Genomic DNA, 13,120 nt, shown 5'->3' with positions numbered 1-13,120 from the left:
TATCCTTGACCTTTGAAATGTAGAGATAACTCAAATCTAAAAATATATTATCCCAATAGTTTTAGTAAGCTAAACTTTTTCGATTGTTTCTTTCGTAAAATGTCCAAGAAAGAAAATTTTCTAAGAAAGAAACGATACGAAAAAAACACCCCAAAAATATTCGCTTGTTATAAACATGGTTAGATGAACATTAATAACCCTAAACTTGTTTTCTTATAACTTTCAAATTATATGATTATAAACGATTAGTATTAAAACTATAGATTAGACTAAACAAATTGCGCCTTCAGGCATTTTAGAAGATATTTAGATTGAATTAAATACCAAACTATCCTGAGCAACTTAGTTAATATTCAAGTTAAGTTTTAGTTGACGTATTCATACAAGAGTAATCATCATTAATCTATTACATAACTTCTAATAAATTGTCGATCGGGAAGTATTATCAATTATGGTTATCAATAATAAAGAACATTTACATTAGGTATAACTTATAAGCTATTTTGAAAAGAAAAATTGCTTTATTTTAAGGCTATAACTCTCTTTGAACAAACACATTCAAAATTTCAGAATTAAAATGAAAAAAGAATTGAAATGAAAATAGAATTAAAATAGAAATAGAATTTAAATTGATATTACTCCTTTTGGATAGTTGAGAGGCGCATAATTTGATAACGAAATAATTTGTCAAATAAAACTGTTAAGATATTGTTAGAAAATTAAACATAAATTTATACTTTGTAAAATAAGTGTCACGCAATTCATACAAAAAATTACTTTTTGTTAATTTATTAATTTCATTGTAAAACTTTCGTTATATTGTGTATTGTCAATTTATGTATATTCATTTAACACCAAAGTCTGAATTTAATGTCAAGCAAATAATATATTAGACCAATCGAATGTTTGTAGCCTATATTTAAAGTGCCCACATTAGTAATTTTTCAATTAAATTAATTTTTCTTTAATTTTACGTCATCAAATAATTTTAAATGAAAAATTGTAAACGTAAAAAAGCAGAAAATTTCATGGACATTTCCTAATAAATAAAAGCAATATAAGAAAAATTTGTTTTCGCCAATTTCCCAACCACAACTACAATTAAAACTTCTTTTATTTACTTACAAGCTAATTTGCCATTTCTGATTAATTAAATTGGTTCACTTCTTTCATTCTATTTACGATCAATATCAGGATCAATATTTCTATTTTTTTACCGTTTTCCTTTTAATTCTTACAACAGAAGTTTAAACAAATAAAAGAGTAAATGTAGAAAGAAAATTCCACCACAGTCACTCATTATAAATCAGTGCGGTTTTAAGTTTCCAACTCATTATTGTTCTATTTTTCCTTCAACCCCATATTTTCCCCATGTGCAGCGCGTCTTTCAACTTTTCTATGTCTGGTTCTGATGACGTGTTCATTCAAGCTAGAGAAGTCTCGAAGGGACTGATGGATAAAATCTGTCTGGCACAATCACCTTTCATACCTATTCATTTTTTCAGACTAACCCCCTTGACATCTCTGATGTCACATCTCAGAAATGTCAACCCCTGGGAGCCTCTGAAATGAACTTTCCGATGTCGCAATCCCTGAATAACATACTTGCAATAAAAAAATTAGATCTATAATATGTCACTAAGAGTTCAGGTAAAAACCCATGAAAGAAACAGAAATGCAATTATGAAGTAAATTTGATTTTTGCTTCTATACTCTTGTTTACCTCTTTATTGTATAAAATGATTAACAATTAAATTACAGTAATTAAAGAAGTTTAATAACTAGAGAATGAGTGTGATTCAATGCAATCGTTTCAAACGTTCTAATAAAATGAGGGCACAGCATAAGCATTGAGAATTCCGCAGCAACCCAAGGTCGATAATGTCACCATACGCCGCTAGGTGCGGTTTCCTATCATGGAGTGGCTCTTTCGATGTACTTGAATTTGCATTAGTTTTATGTTTTCTAATGACTATTGTCAAAAATTGCATTCAGAAGCTGTTGTGTAGTAATTTACTGATTTGGTTATAAAGATGCAGAATCCGCCAGTTAGATAGAAAAATCAGTAAATTTCGATAAATTAGTTTTTATGGTAGTGTTAAATGCAATTTTTAACAACAATTATATTAAAACATGACATTAGGATAATTTATATGAAGTTCAATTGTGTCCAAACAGAAAATTCATAACAGTAAAACTCCCCTAGCTGCGTGCGATGACATTTCCGGTCATGGTTGCTGTTCTATTCTAAGTCTTAAAGATGTTTCTTACCGCTTTTCCAAGTTTATAACCACCGTACTGAATGACCCAGCACAAAAAGAAATGAATTCTGGTAAAATTACCGAAAAAAAAGTAAAAAGAAAGAAAAACACAACTCTGGTTAATAAAACCGAAATACACGATATTTAAACCATTTATTTGTAATTTTTTCGTTCATTTGGTTACTGTTCACTAATATTCTGGTTTTCAAAATAGTTCTTAGTTAGTAAAAATTATAAAATTGAAAAGTAGGTTTAAGCGGTACCGAACGGTACTTCAGTTACAAGCGGTACCGAACTTTTTGTTGTTCCTGTAGAGTCAGAAACACGTTAAATTTTACCATATTCAGGTAGTTCTGACCATACCTCTTTTTTCAGTGTGTATACCATGAATTCGTACATTTATGACAATGCCTAGTTTTTAAAATATTACAAAAATATAAAGATTTATCTAAAAATATAAAGATATATTTTATACTTTTCAATAAAATTGTTGCATTGATGATTTCTAGCTATTATAGTTACAAATTATTTCTTCAAAATATTATATTTAACATATGTGAAAACCAAAAATTGTTTTTGCTTATAATTTAACTTTTATTACGTTTACATTATTTTGTAATTAGTATTATTTATATTTATTACATTACTTTCGAATTTCATTGATTTTAATAGGTATATTTCGAACTATTTATATCACTTAAATTAAATTATAATCTTGTAGCTACTCAACAAAATAAAAAATTTGCATTCAAATAATCTCGCAACTTTTTTTTTCTAAACATTATTCAATGATTTTCATTTCAAATTACTGTAAAACTTAAGTTTAAGATTATAATTACGAAAAACAGTTCATTGTTTTAATACTATCAATCCACTTGTACAATAAACGGAACTTCTCTCAGAATAAGAAATTTTATTTAAATACAAAAGTATGCTAGAAATTCTTAGCAATTAAATTCCTTGTGTAGGATAAAATATTTACTTCTTTCAGATAAAAATGAATCATTTCTATGTACGTCCTTATAGTGTGTGGGTAAACCTAAGCGCAAAAATTTATGAGGCCGTTTATAAGCCGAGATAATATCTCGTATATTCTACCAACGCAGAACAATTATCATATTTAAACGCAAATGTGGCATACTTATGGTTTGATTTTGTGCTATACTTTGGCTTTCATTTCCATAAATGGCCAATAAAAATCATAAAAGTACTTCGAAGTAAAATATGTACTCGTTTGAGTTGTCTAAAATGAAATACTTTTATCACAATTGTTAAGAAAACGTTTCCAAAACCAAAAAGATTTTTCTTATCGTTTATTTACCGAATGAGAATTTCATAGATTCAGTATTTTAAATGTTGCTAAATATTATTAATAAGGCTGCGTTTGAAAAAAAGAATGCTCAGTTCTGTTCTCATTCTATTCTTGTGCCATAATATATTGCTAGAATTTTCATTCTAAAATTGTGGTAAATTAACAGGCAGCAGTTTTTTCATCCGATTAACCGTAAAGTTTACGGTAAGGAACATTTTTTTACTTTTACTGTTTTGAAACCGTTTACAACTAGTATTGTTATAAAACCATGAATACAAAACTTTATGCTTTTTCTTTTAACCATTTACAATTAGAACGGTTTCAAAACAGTAAAAAAGAAATTTAATTGCATATAGCTAAACTTTTCGTTTGGTAATGGGCATTGGGGAGGGCAGGACACTGGAAACTCTTCATGTGTCGAAGGGAATGTAGGAAATATTGTGGTGACAATGCTAAGACACGAACCCCTGTTCTATCGGGCTTGAGTCAGCCAGATTAGTCCTCTTTGCTATAATATATATGCCGTTGCAAGGAATTAAGAAGATTTATTAGGTAAACTTAGTTGATGCGATGAAATTCTGGTTATTTAACCGCATTAGGTGAAAGCAATTAATAAATGGTTTTTCTCACAGTTTGATTGCCATCTTATTTATGGTTATTTGACTCTTTTGCTTGAATATGGTAAAATAACAATAAAAAAATTGTGTTTAACCATTTTTTCCAAGAAATTTCTAACAATGTATTTTAAAATCACGTATAAGTGCTATTCTATTCCATTGGTTCCTAATTTTTTTCAACTAAGGAACCCTAAAAGATCCCACCTCTTTTGACGGATCCCTCGACTTAATAAATTAAGTATTCACAGGCAATTGTGAACATTTTAACGAATAAAAGAAAGGTTTTTTTTTTTTAAATATGTAGTTTTCGTTGAAATAAAATTTTTAAAAAACTGCTATTAACGTTAATTTTTTATGAGCGAATTTAGTTATTTTATTTTGCTTCGAAAGACACAATGGGAAATACAAATGAAATTCTTTGTAAATGCATTTTCTTTTCATAATTTATACAACGTATTGCAATCCGAAAAATTCTATACATTTTTTTATGAAATAATGCCATTAATTGCATATATTTTCTTTAAAAAATATTTGGAATTATTTAAAGTAAAATGCTAATAAAACTTGTGTATAAAATTAATCATATTTTTTAATTAATAAACGTTTGGAAATTAATTTAAAATCAGATTTAGAAAGCCTAGATTGGCTTGATTGTATAAGCAATACATTAACATATAATTTAAATTTTTTATTAAACTTTCCTTCGAACATTTTTATTATTTTAGAATGATTCTAGATCGATCTCCGTGTACTCCACCTTTAAATGCATCTGAACTTGCTTTATTTTCTGAAACGTTTACCAGAAGCCCATTGTGAGTTCAGGGAGATTTAAGGCTCCAAAATTTCTTAACCAACAAACGGCTTGGTGATAAAAATGCTACCAGCATTGCTCACAATGCTGCCTTCACTTATCAAACAAGCTGATACACATCTTAATGAAGTTGGGTAGGCTTCACGCCGCCGCAGAGGATCGAACCCCAGTCCTACGAAAATATCAATCGGATCCAATGTAGTATAGTCATTAATATTAAATAGTATTCTCATTTATTTTATTAATTATAAGTAATGTCTATAATTATAATCATTATTAATTATACTTATTATAATAATTAATTTTACCTATTAATATTACAAATTTTAAATATTATTATGTGCAGTTTTAATTACAAATTAATGTGGGAAGCCTGAGTTTGAGTCAAATAAAGAGTATTAAGCAATATTTTTTCCCCAATTGCATTCCCAATTTTTTTTTTCTCTAGTAAGGATGATGTTCATATGATATAATTTAATCACTAAGATAAACTTTTTACATCAACAACTGAGTGATTTTTTTCTTAGAAATACATTATTCAAAATTTAAACCTCTCCAAAAATATTTTTTTCAAAAATTCAACCGTGTCGTTCATTCTCTTAAAAATTAACGTTTCACTACTTGATTTTTATGTCTTCCCCCAAATAAAACCAACACTTTTAACCGCCTTTCCGTCGCCATTCTCGAGTTTATCGACTGTGAATTCTCTTTTTGTCTTAACCTTTCTAAGTAAGAAAATTCTAAAAGAGGCCGATAAACCGATAAAAGAAAGTATCCGGTGACAATGATTAAGAATTTTCCAATTGGTGACACACGAGGTCGCGTGTCCCGACAAAGAGGATTAGAAGATCTGCTGTATACGCGTGACGCTTTCCCAAATATTCGAATTCGATTATATAATAAGTGAAGCTTCCAAGCTATCGATCACCAGATTTCAATAACATTACTGCATACCAAGAACGAGAATGGAAAAATTTTGTTTTGGAGTTATTAGATTAGCAACGATTAATTATTGATGGCATCGATTATTGTGCAGTCTTCGTCGCCTTTAACGACAAAAGTGTTTATAGTACAGCAATGATGATTAATAACAAATCCATTGAGTCTACATTGACAGAGATCAAAGTACAAAACAATTTTATTGTAACATTCTACATATTATTAGACTTATAAGAAATCAGTTTTCACTTACAGAATGTTTTGAATAAAAAGGTTAGTCGTAAGTGGGTGTTAAGGGATATTTTAATGATTTTTTTTTAAAGAAAAAACATTCAGGGTTTTAAAAAAAATAAGGAAGCTCTTTAAGCATGAAGTCACCTTGTTTAGAGACTTAAATAATCTATATCTATGAGTTACTTAACATGCTATTAAACGCTGAAATTTAAATGTTTTCACACTCAAAAAAGCACTCGAAATTTTTAATTTTTCAATTACTACGTTTTGATTATTGTATTCAGTTTTTAAGTGTCAGATGAGAGAAACAGTGCATTAACCCACTGACGGTTCTGCACGTAAAAAGTCGCATTTTAAACTGCAGTCTTCTCTGCATAGCAAAACCGGTTTTCCCATGTTAACTGATAGGGGAACTGTGTGTAGGGGAGAAACATTCTCCCAATTTTGCCCATTTCCTTAACCGCCAGTGGGTTGCTAATTTCTTAAGCCTTGTAATTTTGAACCCAATCCAGAAAACAAAGGAGCTTCTGGATCAAGTATTGGGAGAAAATTGCCCTCGTGGAGGACTTTTTGATAGGATTAACCCGTATTTGCGTTACATGGAGAAGAAAACAACAAAAGTCTCCCACGTTTAGTCTTATGTCAAGGGGACTCTAACCCATGATTCATCTACCACTGAGGATATTTTACGTTTGCTCTGTGCTTGGTGTGAACCGGGAGTGGAATCCGTATCGACCAGCCATCGCTGGGATTCGAACCCGGGACACCTTCTTAGGAGGCGAGGGCTCTATCCCCTGAGTCACCACGGCTCTTGTTTAAATATTAACATATTTGGCTTTTAAAAGTATACCATACTAAAACAATTAGTTTCAAATCTTTCATAAAATATTAATCATTAATCATAACATGCCTTTTTCAAAAATTTAAATTCATTCAAATAAACTACATTACTTCTAATCCAATTTTGAAATTTAAGTCCGAAAATCTGCATATGTAAATAAAATGTAAACTAGAAAACTTTATTTCAAATCTTTTCTCTCTTTGCACATCATTTTCACAGGTCATTTTTGTCTATGTTAATTATTAATAGCGAATTTTTTGATTCATATACCTTTGAACTTTTTACATGCTAAAAATAAGATATAAATCATGCTCGTGAATGTAAAATTGTATACTAATTTTTGTGCGTTTTAAGTTTTGAATTACAAGTAAAAGATTAAAAATGTTGAGTTTGATTCATAAATAAATATGAGCTAAAGATTAAAATTATAGTCTATTTTTTTATTTTTTATTTTAATGTCAATATAAATTAAAGGTCTGAAATATCTCCAGAATTTGTTTTTCCCAGTAGATTTAAATAAATTATTAGTATAAAATCGATGACGAATATCTTGAATGTCTTCCTTTCGCTATCTCCAGACGATCTACATTTCTTCTATTTAACAACTAAAAAAGAAAAGTATTCTAGTTACAAGAGAAAGCAAAATATACATCCAATGTTTTTCAATCTACCTGATTGTTAAAGTCAACTTATAATCACCCAATGATGACTAGAGCACACGAAAAAAGGAACAAATGAGGCCAGACTAATCCGTTAAATATCTATCAGGTTTTGTACTAATGATACATTAAGCTAAATATTCATCAATCGTTTCCGGCAGTATTTCCGGATTAAAAATTTATTCAGGTTATTTGAATGATAAGGATGAAATACTTTATGTTATGAGTTAATTCACATGAGGTTCCAGGAAAGTTAACGTTTTGATAATGTGTAGTACTAGTTAATGAAATAATTTAGCATGTGTAAGAGATTTAAATGGGATTTAGAATGCATTGTGGTCGCAATGTTTCCCCTTAAAATAAATCCAATTCACAAATAGTATTACCTAGCATGATGATAATAATTAGCTACTTCATTACTTTGCTGTCACGTGACAGTAATGTTAATACATATTTTTAGAATACGTATTAAAGATGAAGTCAAAAAATATGCTTACTAGAGGTACATTTCTTAGTATGTTTAGTCAAAATTCAGTAACAAATTTGTCAATAGTTTATTGTACATTGCGCAATGAGTTGGAATTAGCACTGCTATGATTATTGAAATATATTTATCATAGCTATTTTAATACTGCTATGATTACTTTAATAATTCTTACATCATAACAATACTAATATTACACAATATATATTTCAATATTACCTTACGTTGCATTTTAGAATAACCAAACTCAAAATTTTTTACAAGTGAAAACATTGAATTATTATTTCATTTTGTATTAGTATACAGATAATTAAAGATAAATAAAGTTAGATAAAAAATTACAAAATAATTTTTTTCCTATTGTTCTATTGCATATGGAGAATTTATCATTGTTGTATTAATTATTAACTTTGTTTAATGGTACTGCGGAATTTTTGTTATGCTCATAGTTTTTTGCATTCGTAACTTGCAATCGATTACATACTCTAAACTCTTCTAAAAAGTATAATAATAAAATACGCAAAGTTTTGTTTTAAATGTTCATACATTGTATGTAATAATGCAATTATTGAATGCATTTGTTTATTCCTGTAAAAATAAAATTTAAACAGAAAAAATTATAGCTTTCATGTTTGAAATTTATTACTATTTTCAAAGATGACGCGCATTATTGTGAAAGAAACCTGAAAATGATATCAAAGTAAAAATCAAAACTCTTTTGAAATAGAAATTTTTATTTCGAACATTTTTTCCCCAAGAATTCTGAGAAGATCTGTTTTGCTGCGTGGCAACTTCTTGTTAATCCTTGACATCCAAACGATTTCTTCGCGGAAAAAATTACGTGTTCATTCACAAATTGCTGCATTACATATTTGTTTATTTCTTGAACATCATAACTGTAACTGACACCAATTTAAAGCATCACTGAACATCTTCCATCTCTGCAGGCCCCAAACATAATCATTCCATTAGATACCATTATGTTCGATCTTAGAATAGCTCACTTTCTAAATAAATTTCTTCACGGTTGATTAAAACTATTTTAGAATTTAACATCTTTTGTTGTAAGAATTATGTTTCATGCTCCATGAGTTCACTGTTATGTGCAATATTCTGATTACCATATTTTATACCAGCTTTGTAGTAAAAAATTACCATATACTAGAGAAACTTTTCTAAATTTTAAAATTTTAATTTTTATAATCATGGCATGGTTATGAACAAAACAATAGGTCACACAAAGGCAATATAGCTCAAAAACTATTTAGGATTCCAAAACTTTAGGCAAAATTATCCTAGTTAACGAAACTTTACTGAACGAGCTAGTTTCAAAGTACACTTTTAAAAATTCTTATAAGCTGAACGAAATTGGACTAATTTTAATAACTAGTCTTATTAAAATAGCCAGTTACAAACGTATGTCTAAACTTATAATTCTATTCCGAAAAGGGTTCGGACTCCAAAATTCGTATTTTTGGAACATTGGGGCTCCAAATGACAATGTTGTCCTAGTTTTAATGTAGATGGAGAAAAAAAAGTTCTGGCATAATTACTGTAATGTATAATAATGGCATTTCTGGTAAAAAAATCATAATTCTGGTTGGTGAATAAAACCATAATTCTGATGAATAAAATTACAATTTTGGTGAATAAAACTGAAACGCACATAATTTAAACCATTCAATTCGTGATTTTTTTCGTTCCTATAGCAACGGTTTAGCGGAAATTCTGGTTTTTAAAAATATAGTTCAAAAAGTAAATTTAACCGAATAAATGGATTTTATGTCATGCTCTAAGGTATTATGATAAAATAATCAAGTTTTACCCATTTTACTAAATTTTATCACACATTATAACGTTATATTTCATATATGACTTTACTAAAATCATTTCCGAAGTGCTTCCGTAAAAGTTACCGAGCTTTTTGGTGCTCCCATAGAGCCAGAAATGCGGTAAATTTTACCATATTCTGGTAGTTTTAACCATGCTTTTTTTCTCGGTGAAATAGATAGCCACAAAAATGCATTTAAGTTTACTATTCTTCTCTAAGGCAGTTTTATTTTCTAATCAAGATTAAATTTAAGGAAATTTTTTTATATATACAATATTATAGTAGTTCTTTTAACAGTTAAAGCTATTTTTTCTTAACACAAAGCGAATTTCATGCAAAAGATGCAAAGATGATTTAAACTTTTTACTATCACTATTTATAATTGTTACTTATTATTATAAGAAATGAATTGGGATGTTAGGATATAACGTACTGTGTAATTTTTTTTCTCTTCCATTTTCTTTTTGAAAATTTTTATGACGGAATTTATTTTTTTAAGTAATGTTTCCCTAAATTACTTTTTTAAAGCTACATTGCCGATTCTAACTGCGAAACTTACATGATTTTAAATCATGAATTATTTTTTTACATTTTTTAAAGTAATTGTCGGTCTATTGCGAAATTTTAGAAACAACATTACTTTTATAATGAAATGAAATTTTAAAAAAATTAAAAACGTTATACATAAAATGCTCATTGTATTTTTAATATTATGATATAATATTATAAAAAATGGAAGTTTAAAAAAATTCATTTATTTTCTAAACTTTTCTTTTTTAAATTAATTATGATAAGAAATGCTTTGAACTTTTATAGTGATACTTCGTTAAATGTTCAATTAATTATGTTGTTGCATGGTGCCTCGATAAAAATTGTAACTTTGCAATGTAACTTTTTAAAAGTATGTTCAACTTTGTCAAACTACACATTAAAAATAAAGATATTACACACATTTTTTACTGTTTAAGGCCATTAAAAAACTAATTTTTTGACATTTTGAAATTTTGATATTTTTTTCTTGCATTAAGTCACAGATTAATACAATAAATTTTGCTAACTAATTCACTATCTTATACAATATTATGGTTTATTTAACTGATATTTTTAATATATTTCTGGTGAAGAACTGTATTGATTTTAAAAAAAATCATTCTTTTGCAGAAATCCGTACAATCCTAAGTACAGATCTTACTCAAGGAGTTCCTACATCTATAGTTATTGCATCTGGTGTTGCTATAGCAACTTTAGCAGTCATCATTCTCATCACATGCATCGTAGTAACCAGAAGTCGTTGTAAAAGGGTAAGTTTTCTTTATCGCATATAAATAACATTTGTTTAGAAAATTCTGCAACTAAACCATACTAACATCAATAAAAATGTTTAAGTATTTAAATTAAATAAAATTTAAAAAGATAACAGGATTATTGTTTACTGGAAAATTAAGTAACGACGTATAAAACATCAGTAAAAGAACATGTTAAGCATATATCTTATTGTTAACACTCAAATTTTGGTATCTAACCGTATTTTAATGTTAACTAACTTTTGCAGTTTTTTTGGTTAGGCATTTATGGTTGAGAATTTTATAGTATAATTTAACGTGGTTATCTATGAAAAAAAGTTTGTTTTGCGAGCAGAAGTAAAGGTTGTTAAGCGCATTCTAAAGTTGATATACTTTTAAAATGTATTAAAATGACACTTAACGTGATTTGTCCCATGCAACCGATTCATGCAAATGCGGGTTTGTTATTCAACTTCGATGACGATGATATATCACAATTTCGATTCATTTATTTAAAAACAATCTTATTTAAAAGCTTGAAGCAAAAATGAATATCTTAGAACAATAATTTTACTACTGATCTCTATCCGAATTTAAACTACAAAGTTTGAGTGTTTTTTAATATTGCTTACCACGTTCTAACCAATATGCCCTTTAATTTTCATAAAAATTCATGTGCCAACCATACTTTTCACAATTGAACCATATTTGAGAGATTTAGCACTTACATGTAGCAAACCACACAATCACGTCCATTTGTTCCACTCAAATTGCGTAGAGGATAAAGATTCCTGTGTAGTACCTGCACTGCATAGAACATACGTACGTTAACGTGCGTAATGCTGAGCGAAAGAGCTAAATCTCAGATGCCATGTTAAAGAGCAAAACTCACAAGAAATTACAACGTTTAAATTATGCATAAATTAAGTTAAATTATGCTAAATTCAAACAATATTAATTTTCAATGCAAACCTAATTTTAAACAATGCGTTCTAACTTTTTTTTTTCATTAGAAAGATAAAAATTGTTATATTGCACATGTTCTAAAATGAATAAGAAAAAGTAATTAATTGCATCGAATAAATTCGTACATAAAGTATTGTTCTAGAATTATTTTGAATAGCTAGTGAAAAACTGTTAAACATTAATATTTTCAATAATAAAAGCAATTAATTTTCAATACAAACCTTATTTTAAACAATGCGTTTTAGCTTTTTTTTTTTTTTTTTTTTTTTTTTTTTTTTTTTTTTTTTTTTNTGCGTATGTTCTTAAATGAATAAGAAAAAGTTACAAATTAATTGTATCGAATAAATTCATTATACACAAAGTATTCTGGTAAATTATACATAAAGTTCTGGAATTATTTTGAATAGCTAGTGAAAAACTGTTAAACATTAATATTTTCCAAAAAACAATACACATAAAAAAAAAACGACAATTTCCGTTCTAACACATTCTCGTCTCATCATCAATAACAAAACGAAACGTTCCATTTCGAACACATTCCGACGTTCTGTTACACACCATTTCAAAGCGAAAGAAATAAAAAAGTCCAATCCATCATGGAACACAATGTCGCGGATGTTTATGCTCATCCCAGACCGAAGTACCTGTTCCGATTTGGCCGAGGATGTCCGATGGTTAACGGAGCGACATCCCCCCATTCATTTTCCGCAGAAAGGAAAAACAAAGGCAAATGGTCCGCACTTTCACTGGGATACGCATTGGGGCGTTTCCGCCGGAAAAAGTGAATCACTTACGGAAACGTTCGCTTTTAAGACCGGAAAAAAAAGAGCAAGGTGTATTCCTTTTTTTTCCGTAAAAATCCCCGTTGTCTTTCTTTCCGGC

At 28.5% G+C, this 13,120-nt stretch overlaps 1 protein-coding gene across 1 annotated transcript in view; it reads left to right on the top strand.

Moving 5' to 3' along the window:
* The window catches only part of LOC107456427 (tumor necrosis factor receptor superfamily member 10B), a 47,100-nt gene that overhangs the window by 25,728 nt on the left and 8,252 nt on the right, over positions 1–13,120 (top strand). The window contains exon 3 of the mRNA XM_043051250.2: positions 11,151–11,290. Within this exon, the coding sequence (XP_042907184.1) occupies positions 11,151–11,290 (140 nt within the window). The remainder of the gene's footprint in view (positions 1–11,150; positions 11,291–13,120) is intronic.

The sequence above is a fragment of the Parasteatoda tepidariorum genome, chromosome 8, assembly GCF_043381705.1.
Source record: "Parasteatoda tepidariorum isolate YZ-2023 chromosome 8, CAS_Ptep_4.0, whole genome shotgun sequence".
NCBI classification, from domain to species: Eukaryota; Metazoa; Arthropoda; class Arachnida; order Araneae; family Theridiidae; genus Parasteatoda; species Parasteatoda tepidariorum.
Note: the sequence above shows the minus strand (reverse complement) of the source record. Positions and strands in the feature narration are given on the sequence as shown.